This window comes from Talpa europaea, assembly GCF_964194135.1.
Source record: "Talpa europaea genome assembly, chromosome: 14".
Classification (NCBI taxonomy): domain Eukaryota; kingdom Metazoa; phylum Chordata; class Mammalia; order Eulipotyphla; family Talpidae; genus Talpa; species Talpa europaea.
The window spans coordinates 6,112,637-6,129,396 of NC_140082.1; the positions used below are offsets into that span (position 1 = coordinate 6,112,637).

General features: G+C 40.4%; 1 protein-coding gene across 2 annotated transcripts in view; it reads right to left on the bottom strand.

The window, feature by feature from the left end:
- HECTD4 (HECT domain E3 ubiquitin protein ligase 4) overlaps positions 1 to 16,760 on the bottom strand; it is a gene marked incomplete at both ends in the record, with an annotated part of 170,513 nt that overhangs the window by 102,132 nt on the left and 51,621 nt on the right. For both annotated transcript variants that reach the window (XM_084254197.1, XM_084254196.1), the window contains 4 exons: positions 10,195 to 10,365; positions 12,273 to 12,411; positions 13,026 to 13,134; positions 16,275 to 16,405. In XM_084254197.1, coding sequence (XP_084110323.1) covers positions 10,195 to 10,365; positions 12,273 to 12,411; positions 13,026 to 13,134; positions 16,275 to 16,405 — 550 coding nt within the window. The remainder of the gene's footprint in view (positions 1 to 10,194; positions 10,366 to 12,272; positions 12,412 to 13,025; positions 13,135 to 16,274; positions 16,406 to 16,760) is intronic.

A 16,760-nucleotide genomic window follows, 5' to 3' on the forward strand; every position in this document is an offset into this window, starting at 1 on the left:
AGCTCAATGAAGCTGTAGGTGTGGCCTCACCTACCCCACGTGGAGAGGAGCACCAGGCAGCTGAGCCCCGTTAATCCATCAAGTACTGCTGCGTGAAGGACCCTGTTTTGGGGTGGTGTGCTGAGCAGCAGAAGGCAACTGAAATAGGCCAAAAGGCAGAGAAAGTCTGTGATCCAAGAATTAGGGGTTGTTTTATATTAATCATAGTTTGAGCAGTCAGGTAGGGTATTCTTTCCACTGCGTATGTTTACATCACTCTCCTAGCTGTATTTCTCCCGCCTACCTTATATAATGAGTAGTTATCTAATTCCATGCTGAGTTAGAAAATCATTTTGAGAGGCAAACAGGTAACAGGATCCCACTCTCTGCTTACCTCCTTCAATCCTTTCATCTTCCCTCAATCCTAGGAACCAAGAGGCCTATTTTGTAGCTCAAAATCAGCTGACTGCTTTATGACAAATGATACGGTGAAAGAATACGGTGGTGGTCAAGTTTCAAAAAAAAAACCTTTTCAATGTTTCTTTTATTCTAATTATCAAACTAATAATATATGGTCATGCCACAAAATCTGAGAACAGAAATCAGTAGAAAATAAAGCCACCATTATTCTATCTTTCCAAAGGTAAGCTGTTAGTGTTGTTTTTAAAAAGAGATTTAATTTGGGCCTCCCCGGTGGCGCAGCGGTTGAGCGCTGGGTTGCGAAGCTGCCCGCGGCCTCTGCGGCACCGGTTCGATCCCCGGCTGCTCCCAGGCCACCGGAGGAGGATCCCACATGGTGCGCAGACCTCTCCTGCCACCCGCTGCTCCCCTCAGCAGTGTACTTCGGTCCTTCTGCCTGCTCTGCTCCCCACTCTGGCTCTGGTGAATTCTCTCACCCTCCCGCGCTTCTGACTGTACCCAGTGCATGTATGAACAGAACAAACAAATAAAATAAATAATAAATAAATAAAAAAAAAACATGCCTCTATAAAAAAAAAATCTTTAAAAAAAAAATCTTTAAAAAAAAAAAAAAGAGAGATTTAATTTTATTTATTTACGCATAGAAGAACTGGAGTGTAGGCCAGTGGTGTGGGGGTGAGAGGATTCACCAGAGACAGTGGGGAGAAGAACAGGCAGAATGACTGAAATACACTGCTGAGGGGAGCAGCGGGAGAGACAGGAGAGATTTGTTGCACCATGTGGGTCAGCTCCCTGGCTGGGGATTGAACTCATGCGCAGTGGCTGGTGATAGTTTGATAGTGCTTAGACCTAACCCCTGCACCATCAGGGAGGCCCTAAGCAGTTAGTGTTTTAAATTCTAGCATTTGAAGAAAACACAATAGCTCTGGATGCCACAAGTTACTGCAGGGATAAAGGGAAGGCTGTGCCACCAATTTCTAACAAGGACGGGTCCTGAAACCAACTCACTTCTTGCCACTTCCACCACAGCCTCGCCCCAGTCTGGCACACTGACCTCTACTGCCTATTGATTCTGGTCTTGCCCCATCTCCATGCTGTGTTCTTTTAAAAAATGTTTCATGAAGATAATTTTCACAATACAACAACATATACAAAAAATACTCATTTATTCATTATCTAGATATAACAGTTATCAAGATTTTTGCCATATTTGCTATATCTCTCCAGAATGTGTCAGTTTACCCTTACACATTTCAATGTGCCTTGCAATAAATTTTCTTAAAAACCACAATGTAATCACACCTAAAAAAAAAAATTAACAAGGATTCTGACATTATCTGATATTATCTAATATTGAGTTCATAATTAATTTTCTTCAACTTCCTTAAAAATAGTTTTTAAAGCTGGTTGCTTGGATTCTATCAAATATCCACACATTACAGATATCTGGTTTGTCTCTTAAGTCTTTTCTGTGGTTGTTTAGTCTCTTTAAGAATCTGCAAATCCTCGGGCCTCCCTGGTGGCTCAAGGGGTTAAGCACCGCACTATGAAGCAATCTGCAACCTCTGCAGTATGAGTTCGATCCCCCCGGCCAGGGAGCAACCCACATGGCACAGCAGACCTCTCCTGACTTGCCCGCTGCTCCCCTCAGCAGTGTGTTTCAGTCAGTCTGCCTGTTCTGGTCCCCACTCTGTCTCTGGTGAATCCTCTCACCCCCTGCATCTCTGGCCTGTACCCCAGCTCTCGTATGCATAAATAAATAAATCTTAAAAAAAAAAAAAAAGAATCTGCAAATCCTGCTTTAGTCTATTCTTGACCCAAAAGCTACAATGAGTAACAATGGTAGAGGTGTAAACCTACATTCCTAAATCAAGTACAATGTAGTAACCTACAGTACCTCATTAAAACAAAAATAAAAAATCTACAGTGAACTTTTATAACTAGATTCTACTCAAAGAGCTTCTTATGTCACTTGGGAAAAAGTCCAGTTGCCTCACAAGTACTGTAAGAAATTGCCATGGCTTCCTCTCCAACTTTATCTCCTATCACCCACCCTCTTACTACTCTTCTTAAGCCACACACAACTTCTTGTTGATCTTACTCAACACAATAAGGTCATCCTTGCCGCAGGGCCTTTGTACATGCCCTTCCCACTGCCTAGAATGTTCCTCTGTCTGATCTTTATATGGCTCAATCATTTTTACATTCAGGGCTAAACTCAAATATCACTTCCTTATATAAGTCTCTCTGACCATTCCCTAAATAACTCCTCTTCCTATTCTAAACACACACAAAATAATTTTTTACTGCCTCACTCTCTTCATATTTCTTCATAATACTTATCACAGCTTAGAACTGTTTTTCTACCTCCTCCACTAGAATGTAAACTCCAGGAGGATGGGGATTTTGTCTGGCTTGTTTGTACTCTATCTCCAGTTCCCTGCTCACTACTGGTAAGGGGAAGGCAATCACTAATGTTGAAGAGATGAAGGAACAGATCCAGGTATTAACTGTCTATACTCAGTGCCACTGCATGAAGGACCCACAACACATGTAAGTAGGGTGGATGGAAACCTCCCGCTTGTACACAGTGGTTAGGGTCACAAGCATTCCACAAAGAGCAGATGTTGCTGAGAAAGCTCAAGTATGCAATGAGGCACCAACTAGACTGTTAGAGCATGACCAGCACACAGCACCACTCCCACCTGGTGTCACTGCTGGGACTGCAGTTACAGGGCTGCAAGAAAGAAGAAATCAGGTAATTTTAAGTCTGCTACTGTGGAAAAGAAGTTACTCTCTGCAAAATCAAATAAAACTCAGAAACAGCAAGTGGCACATACCCCAACCTAGGTGTGAAGCTTCCAGCTAAGCTCCCCAGCTCTAGCTCTCCCCACTGATTTGTCCAGCGAACAGGCTACTTATACCCAGGCTGCTTTGCTCACTTACTCACAAGATGCTCAGCTCAAGACACTGGCCCCATTAAAATCTTGCCACAATGAATTCTGCTCTCTCCTCTAATATCCCACATTTTTTTCTTAGCCATATAGAGATTTAACACTCAAGTAAATATGGTTATGTTTTTCACCAATGGTGTTTTATCCTCACACATGATAAGCTCACCAAATACAAATATGTGACTCACAGCAGCCAAAATAATGGGAAAATAACATAAACTCAATAAATACAGATGAGTAAGCACATTACCTAGTGATACATTATCATGTAAAATCTGATGAACAAATTCAAAGATTAGAAATGATCTAACTGTAATAGAATTGGGGATAAATTTTTAACATAGAGAAGGCAGATTTGCTGACTGCACACAGAATTGCGGAAGAAAAAAAGAATCGTGGAGAGTGACTAGTGACTGCTAAAGGTCTCAGGCCATTACTGAAAGGACACAGATATCATCGACTGCAGGGGGAAAGATCTGTAGGCACAGGTCTGGGGTAAAACAGGTGTTTGGTTGGGGCATATTTACCTTGAGGTGACTATCGGACTTCCAACAGGAAGTTTCCTATTCTGCGCATATACAAATAAGCAGCCATATCAATATGCATCAAATTCCAGGGACAGGTTTTAACCAAAAAGCAAATGTAAGCATTTACACATAGAGATGGTTCAAGGGAGTAAGAGCAGAGAGAGCAGAGAGAAGGGGTCCTGGTGCACGTGATTATTAAGAGCAGGGAAGACAGACTGTGAAGAAACAAGCAGTGATAGGAGAAGTCGGATGGGGTGTCTTACGTGGTAAACAAAAAGTGCTTCATGACTAGGGAGTGATGGGCCACATAAATACTGCGAAAAGGTGTAGTGAAAAGAAGGCATATGATCCAGCAATTCCACTCCTAGGTATTTACCCAAAGGACACAGAAACATCAATTCCAAAGAATACCTGCACCCCTATGTTTATAGCAGCACTGTTTACAATAGCTAAGCTTTGGAAACAGCCCAAATGCCCAAAAATAGATGACTGGATCAAGAAGATGTGGTACATATATACCATGGAATATTACTCAGCATTCAAAAAAGATAAACACATGCAATTTGCAGCAACATGGATGGCGCTGGAAGGGATCATGCTCAGCGAAATAAGCCAGAAAGAAAAAGAAAAATACCGGATGGTCTCACTCATAGCAGGAATCTAGAAAACTTAAATAAGGGACCAGGAAAATGAATAACTATAAGAAAGTGAAAATCAAAATCAACAAAAAACTATGAACCAGAGACACTTTTTGGGGGGTGGGGGGGCGGGAGGGGAGGGATTGGGGTCAGAATGGGGGGGTTGAAATTGTATGGGGAATATAAAAATAAAATTTATTATTTAAAAAAAAAAAAGAAAAGAAGGCTGAGTTCACCTTGAGTTTAGCAATGTGAAGTCACTAGGGACCTTGGTAAGGGCTGTTTGGTGGCATGGTGAGCACAGAAAGACTGACGGTAGCCAGTTTAAGAACAAATGGGAGGAAAGAACATAAAACGGTAAGAATACAGCTGTTCTGCAGTACTCTTGGGGGACTGGCTCTGGGACAGCCCCCCATGCCAAATCCATAGGCACACAAGTCCTTTATAGAGTCAACATGAACTTGCATATAACCTGCACGCAACCTTTGTATATGTTAAGTCATCTCTAGATCACTTACAATGCCTAATACAAAGTAAATGCTATGTAAATCATTGCTAAACTGAATTGTTTAGAGAATAATGACAAGAAAAACGTCTGTGTACATTCGGCACAGATGTAACCACTAGGTCCAACTACAGAGAGGACATACTTTTGATCTGCAGTTGATGAATCTGCAGACGTGAAGCCCATGAACATGGAAGGCAGACAGTAAACTCTTTCTAGGGCTTCTGTTGTAAAGCCCTAGGAAGATAGGGGAACAGAGGAACATCAGGGTCAAGGGGATTGATGTTGTATTTTTTCCAGAAGGATATATTCTTTTTTTTTAAAAGATTTATTTATTTATACAAGCACTGGGTACAGTCAGAAGTGCTGGAGGGTGAGAGGATTCACCAGAGCCAGAGCGGGGAACAGAACAGGCAGACTGATGAAATACACTGCTGAGGGAAGCAGTGGGCGGCAGGAGAGGTCTGTCACGACATGTGGGACCCTCGCCCGGTGGCCAGGGATCGAACTGGTGCTGCAGAGGCTGCAAGCAGCTTCACAACCTAGCGCTCAACCGCTGCGCCACTAGGGGAGGCCCCAGAAGGATCTATTCTAATGTATTTGTGTGTTGTGGTGATCAATCCATTGTGAAAGGAAAGTTGTTAAAATAGAAGGACAGTTGCAGAAAGAATCTGGCCCCCGACTTCTATTACACAGCAGGTAGAAAATTCACACACTGTTCTGAGTTGAGTTTTTTCTACCAAACAATACAATTTGGAAATTAACCTACTTGAGTCTATGCAGATATGCCTCATGCTTTTTAATGAAAGACCACAGGCAGAAAGTGAGATATCTATGTTTAGCTCCCCAAGTCAGCATTTTAGAAACAGTTAAATAAACTAGTCGTTGTGGTGCTTACAAGTTTTTTATTTAATGATGAAAATTTTCAAACACGCAAAAATAGAGACTAGTATAATGAACCTACATATACTCATCATCCAGAGTCAGCGATTATACAGCCGCTGCCATACCTGTTTAATCTAATAGCCTTTCTTGCTCAAGCATTATAAAATATAACCCAGACAGCATGTAATTCTACTTATGAACACTACAAGTCTTTAAAAAATTGAACATTTTCTTATATAACCACAATGCCAATATTAGACTTATGAATAAATAAAGGGAATAACCCCTCAGTTTCATCCAATACTTATTTTATATACAAATTCCAAACAGTTTCCAAAAAGTTTTTTACTATTGGTTTGTTTGATCTGGGCTCCAAAAATTATTCAAAGTTGTTCCCAACTTTCTATATCACGCCACTGGCAGAAGTTATTTTACCTGTCCTGTTTCCTTCAGAGCAAGAATGCGCTTTTGACTGTGCAAGTACATGTTTTAAAATATCTTTATGTTGTCTTACAGTTAACTGATACTTTGGTTGAACACTGACTTCTGGGTTGTAAAGCAATTTTCTGCAGAATTTGAGTATGCTATTAAATAGACCAGTATTTTTTCTAATTCTTTTTCATTTGTAGATGATTTTATTTCTAGAAGTTTTAGAGCCCTCTTTATTTCTGATAATTTGAAATTTCAGGATGATGTGCCTTGGTGTAGGTACTGTTCATTAACTGTCCCAGGTAGTTTTTAATCTAGACACTGGTGTCCTTTAGCCTGACATTTTTCTTGTATTAGTTCTTTGATCATGTCCTACTCTTTATTTTCCCTATTTTCTTCTTAGAACTCTTACTCAAGATATCAGGTGGATTAGTCCTCAATGTCTTTTATTTTTCCTTTTACATTTACTGCTGTTTTTCTATTTGTCCTATTTTCTGGGAGATTGCTTATCAGTAACCCTTCCACTAATTTTTAAATTTTGCCAATCAAAGTTTTAATTCCAAAGGGCTCTTTCTTATTCTTTGATAGTTAATTTTTGGCACTATTCTATTCTGCTTTATGAATGCATATGAGATAGGAGATATGAGCTGTCCTCTCATAACTCCCAAATAAGTTAATGATTAAATGTTTTATTCTCCTTCTTCTATTAGTTGTTTTTCCTGATTTCCTTATTATTTTTTAAAGATTTATTTATTTATGCATACAAGAATTGGGGTACAGGCCAGACGTGCGGGGTTGGGGGGAGAGAGCATTCACCAGAGACAGAGTGGAGAGCAGAACAGGGGAAATGACTGAGCCACTGTTGAGAGGAGCAGAGGGCAAGACAGGAGAGGTCTGTTGCACCATGTGAGTTAGTTCCTGGCTGGGGATCAAACTTGTGCTCCAGTGGCTGCCGAAAGCTTCACAGTCCTGAGACTTAAGCCCTTGCGCCACAATGGAGGCCCCTCTTCTTAGATTTTAAACCTTTTTATCAGGTTTTATTCTGTGGCTTTTAAGTGTACACAAGAGAGAGCAGCACAACGTGGTGCCCATGTGTCATCACCTGGCTTCAATAATTACTATTTTGCCAACCTGGTCTTCTCTATTCTCCTCCCCCCCATATCACAAACCTCTTCAAAGTTTTAGATTTTGCTTGTTGGGTATTTATTTATTTATTTAGGTAAACTGCTCTTTTTTAACAACTCAGCACTCACTGGGGATGCTGTGCACGTGGTTAAGGTTTGCTAACTGGGAGACATCACCTGTGGGTGAGTCACAGGGTAGCAAGTCTTTTCCTGAAATGAAGCCCAATGTCGATATAGTCAGCTTTTTTTCAGGGTCATTCAGTTAGTTTCTTCAGGAAAAAAAAGGGCCAGTCATTTTTGCCTTGGCAATTGGCATTTGAACACAAATGTCATGTGGACCAGGAAGGGGGACAACAGTTCCTTTTATAAACTCAGTCTACAGCCCTTGTCTCACAAAGCTCTGCACCAAACTTGATGCAACCAATTCCTAAGACTCTACAGCAGGGAGGGTGGGGGTGAATCATCTCTTTCTCCTGTAACTCCCACCCCCATACTTTCAGTTTCGGCTTCCTCCACACTGAAGGACAGGAGGGGATACTACTGTCTCCATCTTCTAAAGTAGGAGATAAGACATACTGCCTGGAGCTGAGCAACAAGAAACAGAGGGTTAACTATAAAGTTAAGAGCTACAAAGATAATCAAAGGAAGAATTAGATGAGTGAAATAAATATATTAGGAGGAAGAAGGAAAGAAAGAGAAGCAATTGAGGTAAATCTTCATCTCTCATAACAAAAAAGCCAACACACAATATATGGAGTTCATAAATCAAGAAGCAGCAAGTTAAGCATTTTACTCAGAGATATAAAGGTAATTACCACAAGAACTAAAAGCTGACACCATTCCATAACACCTGCAAACAGCGTGCTGGGATGGGACAGAGGCCTGTCATTTTTCATGATGAGTTTGGTGTGCTACCTGAAGTTTTCATTCATGTGCATGTATTTCTCTGACACAATTTTTAATTCAAAAAAGCCAGGGAAAGGGGGAGCTCCTCAGGGTATTCCCACTATGCTTGATGGAGGCCTAAATCCTTTAAACCGTTGGTAAGTCTGAAAACAAAAACTTTTTTCTAATAATTTAAATATGAACACATGTTCTATCAGTAGTCTCCAGTAGATCAATCCAAATATTCACTATGGCTGGGACAGTTTATAAGAAAAGATAATGATTAAAGAGGACTGAGAACCTAGATAGAACAAGAAAAGAACATATGGCTGAAGTACAGTAGACGCCTAACCGCTGATGGGATGGGTGATTAGTATCCCAGAACAAACTTTCTCCCACATAAAATTTATTAGAAAACTACTTCAGCTTTTATCCTAAGAATGTTAAGTTCTTCCCAGAAAGAGGCTGTAAATTACATTATGAAAAACGGCTTCATCACAGACCTGGCATGGAGCAATTTTCTCTATTACAAGTCTCCACAATTACTATCTAAGCCAATCTGCCTAACAGAACTTTCTTCAATGAATGAACTGTTCTGTATCTTCACTGTGCTACATGGTGGCCACTAACTTCATGCAGTTACCCCCACACCTGAAATGTGGCTAATCAACGGAGCAACAAAGTTTTAATTTTACTTCATTCTGATCAATATGAAGCTAAGCAGCCACATGTGGCCGATGGCTGCTGTGTGGGACAGTGCATGTCGAGACCACATAGTACCTGACCTCTTCTCGCCCCCAGCTGTCCTCTGCATTCCCATCACTCTAGCCAGCTGTCATTTCCTATAATAGGCACACACACTCCTGCCACAGAACCTTTGCACTTGCGGTCTTCTCTTCCCAGAATTTTCTTCCCTTTCCTAATCCCCAAATTCTTCATCTAGTTAGCTACTTCTTTTCCTTCACCACCTAAAATCATCTTGTCCAGGGCCTCCCCTGGTGGCGCAGGTGGTTGAGCACAGCGCTGTGAAGCTGTCCACAGCCTCTACAGTGAGGGTTCGATTCCAGCTGGCTGGTGAGATACCCACATGGAGCGGCAGACCTCTCCAGTCTCGCCAGCTGTTTCCCCTCAGCAGTGTATTTCAGTCAGTCTGCCTGTTCTGTTCCCTGCTGTCTCTGGTGAATCCTCTCACCCTCCCCCACATCTGGCCTGTGCCCCAGTTCTTGTATGCATGAATAAATCTTAAATAAAATTTAAAAAAAGCTGACCTATTAAAGATAAATAAAATTATCTCGTCCATTTACTTGCTCCCTTATTTATAACTAATTTTTTGTCTCTTCACCACCTCCTCAACCCACCCCCAGATAAAATACAAGCTCCAGCTGAGCAAGGATCTTGCCTACTTTGGCGGAGACCATATTCCCACCACTAGACGCAATGCTGCTTGGCTCTCAGTAGGCACTTGGCTGGTATCTAATGAATGCCTTCCCTCAGTTTCACCACTCAGAGCCTCCAAGTATCTACATACAGACCCAGTCTTGCTACTGCAGCTTACTTCTGTATTTGCAGTAAGGTCCATGAGCACGTCTACTTAAAAACTCCACTGTCTACTCCTAACTGTTATAACCATTCTGTTGCCAGATTAATTTTTGGAAAACTTGACTTCTTTTGTGTCATACAACTCCAAACAAAGACAGTTTTAAAGACATCCAAAAGTAAGTCAATTGTGAGGCAACAGTAAACACACTGTACATATTGCAAGTTTTTTCTTTCCTTTGTAAACCAATATTAAAAAAAAAAGTAAACAGACATATCTCTGCAAAGACACAAAATGAGAGTGAAACTGACCACAAGTTCAAAAATGTCCATGAAGACAGAATGTCCCTTAGGTGTTTTCTCATTCAGACTGGCAGGAGACCAGATCCAATAGAAGTAAGTACCATCTGAAGAAAGGTGCACGGTGCTCATAGTGCTGCCAACAGGGAGGTGATTGGCTGGCATGGGCACCACCTGGCACACCTGGACACAAAAGGGAGGAAAGCTTTGTTAGTAAGACATAAATTCTGATTCATGCTCTCACTGCATCATTAATGCTATTAAGTCATATAAATTCTGATTCATTTTATCACCTCATCATTAATGCTAATAAGTCCAAGAGGAAAATTTAATATTGTCCTAGTCAAAACAAAATTGATACTTATTGCAAAGAAAAATATATGAACGTTACATGGCAAAAATAAAAACATGAAAGTTCATTCAACAGACCATGCACAAGGTAAAATAGATTCTTGAGAGTAATTCAAATTACATTTTAACAGAAAAAAAAAGTACTAAACATTTTGAAACTGCTATGCATGTGTTTTATAAAACACTTATTAAAAATGTAATGTTGTAGAGAAAAAGTATTTTATGAAATGTTCTTATGTACAGATGAACTTAAGACTACTAAATATATTTAAAAGACGGGAACTATATCTTATCAATCTGTACATCCCCAGTACTTAATTGAAAGCCTACCTCAAAATTGTAATAAATATGGAAAGAAGGAAAGTGAGGGCAAAAGGAACACAAGTGGGAAAGCAGAGAAGGAGAAGAAGAAAGAGAAATGATAGCACCTGTGAGAGCATACTTTAAATTCCCCAAGTCCATCACAGGAAAAAGACAAACAGCAAGTCTCTGTGGTCCCATGAAGGCATGTGTTTCTAATACTAACCACTCTTCATCTCAGCACAATGAATAATCTTTGCGCCATTTCACATTAGGTGTGTAGTTACATGCTAATTTCTACTGCTAGAGAAAAGCACTTAAAATGAGAAAAAATGAGAACCAAGAAAACGGCTAAGTTTTTTTTTTTTCCTAATCTAGGAGTAGGAGCGGAGCTGAAAATCCCAAAATAAAAAATAGCTAGGAAAGAATAGGTGCCTTTAGAAGAGTAAGAACGATCTTCAGTTATTCCATCTTTTGGGGTGAGTCACCAGTTTTCCTAAGGTTACTTCTGACCCCTATACTCATTTCATGTGAGCTTTTTCCAGACTTGTTTTGTCTACCTGGAAAGTAAAAATTCATTAGCTGCTATAGCCACGTTTTGAACCTGTAGTGCCAGGAAATCTACAACACTGAACAGCTACTGACTGGACTAAGCTACCCCCAAATTGCTACCACTATCGGCTGTGTGGCCTGGGACAAGTTACTTAACCTCCCTGCGCAACTTTCCTTCAATCAACAATGAACACTTGCTGAGAGCTTAAATGTGCCTAGCCACAGCGACAGCTCACAGGCAGGAGAGAAAGTGTATATAAATTGCCTAGGCCAGGGTGTGGCACAAAAGAGACCCTGATAAATGGCAGTCACCAGCAATATTATTATAAGTCAAATGTTATCCACTGTGCTACATTCTAGGGATACAAAAATGAGTAAGACGGGGTCCAGACCTAAAGGCCTACACAGTTTTGGGAAGAGTTAGAAACAAGGGCAATGTCAGTATAATGTAGCAAGTGCCATGAGAATGCCCTGAGAGCACTGAGGATGGGCTCTGAGCACAACACATGAGTTTGTACAAACTCATTTCAAAGCTTCCATTACCACAGAAAGGCTGTTCAGAAGAAAATGAATAGAGAAATGACACCTTCCCAAAATAGATCCAAAACCAGTTAGTATTTATACCATTTTTGATTTTCTAGAATTTTTTTCAATCATAAAAAAAGTTTGTTGGTGGCCTTAGAATCTCTTACAGAGCACAGTCACTCAGATCATGTGGAACGAAATGTAAGACATTAGAGAAATAACAAAATGTCCAAATGATGAATAAAAAAGATGCCGCTCTGGCAGGAAATTATATCTACTGTATTATTATTACATCAGATGATGTCAGGAATTGCCTCACTGTCTCTAAAACATAAAAAGTAAAGCCTATATTTTCAGTTTACCTGAAGGGTATTCTGGTCAATGACCTGGAAAAGGGAGTGAGGTTTATTATCAAAAGACACAGGCCGGTGGAGGAGACTGCCACTGCCAAAAGCAACCCATCCTGGCTCCAGCTCCTCATTCCGGCAGTACACAAAACCTCTGTGGAAAAGAAAGGTGTACAGGCTGAGTCATCTGGCTTCCTGAAACCCCACAATGAGCTATAACAGGCATAAATGACATTTTCCACCTAATTTTAAAAAATGAGTATGTATGTAAGACAAGTGAAAGAGAGTGAATATATTATATTAACTTTAGGACTGATAGACTATGGCAAATAATTAATTTCCTACAATAAATTAGGGAGGAGAAAAAGTGGGGGGATGGTATAATTAAATAAATATAAGGTTCTCAAACTGGGGTTTCTACTGGCAGCAATTCATAGATCTTATACCCTGATCACTAAAGCAATGTCAAATCAAAGTATAAAAAGGTGTAACTAGAAAAATGTATGTTTGTCAACTGGGAAGTTACTGATATTGTTATAGAAATCCTGATCAGAAAGGAATTTCAGGCTAGAAATAATGACCTTAGGGCTACCAAGCTTCAGAGTCAAAACGAAGTTGACATGGAGCAGGACAATGCGTGGGGGAGTAACAGTCACCAGTCAGCAGTCCCTGGGGTGTGAGCACACCCCTCTAGGTGCATTCTTCACAGATCCATGTAGAGAGGGAAGTGCTCTAGCCAAATCATTCAGCAAATTCCATGCAACTGACCTGAGAGTACCATGTAATCCAGACCCCAATTTGCTTACTCCTCTTCCAACTGAGTTAGTAGTATATAGGTAAAGACCATCTGCCGTGAGACAGCGTCCCAAGTCAGCATCTGAAATCATTTTTCCACAGGTAAATTACACACATTCTAAAGAGGTTATAAATGTACTTTTCTAGTGAAAAAACAATCTGGACGCTGAGCAAAAAATAACCTTCAAAAATAAATGCTTCAATGTGACATGCAGGGGGGATGGCTCAAATCCCCAAATGAAATATCCAAAACACATGGGGATTCAGAGACTAAGACCAGACAGTTATTAGCAGGAAAACCTGGTTGACTCTGCCAAATGTTTCTTTTTTCCTTTTTTTTTTGAATAACAAAAATATGGAGCAACATTTTCTCATTCCTAAGTCTAAATGGAAATGACTAAGAGAATAATATCTTTACTAACGATTTCCTAGTAAGAAAGGTATCAATGAACTACACTTACTAGGTGACCTTGGACTTTTTGAACTTCTGTTTCTTCACCTGTAAGATGAGGCTAATAACGTGCACCTCAAGAGTCAGAGTGATGGCTCAGTGAGGTGATAGAGGCAAACATGCACACTGCCCCCTGCCACAAAGCCAGCGCTCCATAAATGGCAGATCACACCAAGTCCATACATTAATGACACACATTGAACTCAACTGCTTCTGAGGATCTTCCATCCAGAGAACCTAATTTTAGTTTCTAAAGCAACATGGCACAAAAGTATATCTCTTCTATTTAAAAACAGCAATTATGTTTCCCTTTCATTATGCACATCTTCCCTAAGCTAAAATAAACAGAATCTCTATGACATTTAGTGGATTAATAGCTAACATTCTAAAGAATCTGCTTTAAAAAGAAAGCTTATGGATAAAAATTTTCTATGCTGGGGCTTCCCTGGTGGTGCAGCGGTTGAGCGCTGGGTTGCGAAGCTGCCCGAAGCCTCTGCAGCGCCGGTTTGATCCCCGGCTGCTCCCCGGCCACCGGAGGAGGGTCCCACATGGCGCACAGACCTCTCCTGCCACCCGCTGCTCCCCTCAGCAGTGTACTTCGGTCCTTCTGCCTGCTCTGCTCCCCGCTCTGGCTCTGGTGAATTCTCTCACCCTCCTGCGCTTCTGACTGTACCCAGTGCTTGTATAAATAAATAAATAAATCTTTTAAAAAAATTTTTTTTTCCATGCTGATTTCCATAGCCATTCCCCCCATTATGTTTAAGTGGAGTTTGCCTCTGCTCGTCCTATTGGTGGGAGGAAACTGAATGTCACACATTCAAATGAATACTGAGTGTACTGTTATCTTTAAAATTCAGTCTACTGGGGCCTCCCCTGGTGGCGCAGGCGGTTGAGCACTGCGCTGTGAGGCTGTCTGCAGCCTCTGCAGTGCCAGTTCGATCCCAGCCGGCCAGCGAGAGTCCCACATGGTGGGGCAGACCTCTCCTGTCTTGCCTGCTGCTCCCCTCAGGAGTGTATTTCGTCAGTCTGCCTGTTCTGTTGCCGGCTCTGTCTCTGGTGAATCCTCTCACCCTCCCCCACGTCTGGCCTGTACCCTGGTTCTTGTATAAAATAAACAAATAAATATTAAAAAAAAAGATCCAGTCTACTAAATGATATTAGGTCCTGCACCTATTGGTTTCTCATTAAAAAAAAAAAAAAAAAAAAAGCCTGTTAAAGCTGGTAACCATTTTAAAAATAATAATTTATTTCTTAAACATTTTATTTTCACTTAAAACTAAAACATGCATTTATTCGCCAATCTTTAGAAAAGCCCCAAGATCTTAAGTACACATCTGTTGAGGGGTGGGCGTGGAGGGGGCAGACTTAACAGGATTGGTTAGGAATTGATACTTGAAGCTGAGTGACAGGTACATGGTATTTATTATAGTATTCTCTCAACTTGTGTATATGTTAAACATTTCTAAAAAGTTAAATAAGATTATTTTAAAATTACTGTAAGAAAAACATTCTACCTAGAAGCAAAACCGAAGGTACTACAGGGGAAAAAGCCAACAGATTGGCTTAATATCATTCTCAGCAAGAAACTACTCCAAAGGAGATAATAAATGTTATAAAGGGAGAAAATAAAGGGGATCTGGTTTTCAATGGAGATGTAACTATGACTCTATAAAGTTTAAAAACTTCTTGGCTACTGCAGGCTTTTTGTTTCTCCTATTGATTCCAGTAGAGTCAGTAAAGGTAATAAACTGTACCCCAAAGTCACCTAAGAAAGTAGACTCTGACAAAGGGCAGGCCCTGGAATGAGAGAGAAAGCAGTGACCGGTTTCTGGACTGCACCCCCCGCCCTTGCAGATGCCTCAGAAGGCTGCCCCCGCATCAAGGGTGTGAAATGAAGGGGTGGGCAGAATAAGCCTTGGGTCCTACACTTAATTAACACCAACTTCTTAGAGATTTACTTTGTAAATCTTTATAAAACATACATTCTTTTTTATGGAAACAATTTCCTTGGCTTTTAAAAATTCCAATTTCATTGGTTATATAATATTTAATGATAAAATCAGAACAACAAGCACCAATTATGGTAATGAACAGGTTTGGGAGCAAGGTGGGCTACTGGCAGGCCCACAGCTCTGCAGGCGGGAGTGGCAATGCAGAGATGCTGAGAGGAGCCTACAGCCCGGCGTGCCACAGCACTGGGCTCTGTGTCTACTGAGCAAATAGAAAGGCTAATTCATTGGCAGTTAAGTTATTTGGAGGTCAATTAAGAGAGCTGCCATTTTCACTGAGATCACAGAGTAAATGTAAAAACATCTGAAACCAGGAAATACTTTGTTTAAAGAAAACACTTAACAATTCATGTTCCCCTGAACATTCTTTTTGCTTTTAGCATGGGAAGGTTGATCCACACACACGATGAGTTACTAAAAGAAATAGTATCAAGCAGCAAGATCTGATACTCTATTAGCACACTGAAAAATTCAACCTGACATTCCCATGTCCCAACTCAAATACCTAAGAACCAGAGTAACTCATGCCTCCTTGGCAGGAGAGTCTAGATGATACCTTTTCTTTGCCATAGTAAAACTATCCATTTTCTTACTTCACTGAGTATCAGTTTTTATGCTGATAAAGCAGACAATGAACACACTGTACGGGAATCTCGAGCTTTAATAGCAACACAGAGTTTTATCTAAATCATTTGCTTCAAAAACCTAAAATCATTCTCTTTACATCTTAATTCCATCACAGGACAGAATCCCTGACATTACCTTTATTTTCAGAACTGGAGCCGGTGTTGCTATCCGGTGCGGGCAACATGTCCTCATAGCCCCATGACACTATGTGTTTGCCACCAAGCAAACAGGAAGGGGATCCAGGCCCCCCTTCCAAAAGCAATAACCTAAAAAGAAAGAAGAAGCAGCACAGGCACTGAGATTATCAAACTAAAGTCTACCCACCATCTCAAAGATCAGAAAACTAAAAGAGTTCTATACAAAAAGTACACATCTGAAAATCCATTCACAATGTACTTTTAAATTCAAAAATTACAAAGTGGTGCTTATAGAAATGTTAAAATAAACTTTTAATCATGTATAAAATGTGTATACTTTATATATGCACGAGAGAGACTGACAGAGAGAGAGAGAGGTGTGTTTATGAAATGGGAAACATGAGATTATGAATAATTTCACTTTCTTCTTTATACCTTAATACTTCATCATCTTGAAATGGGCAATGAGAATAGATTACAAGCT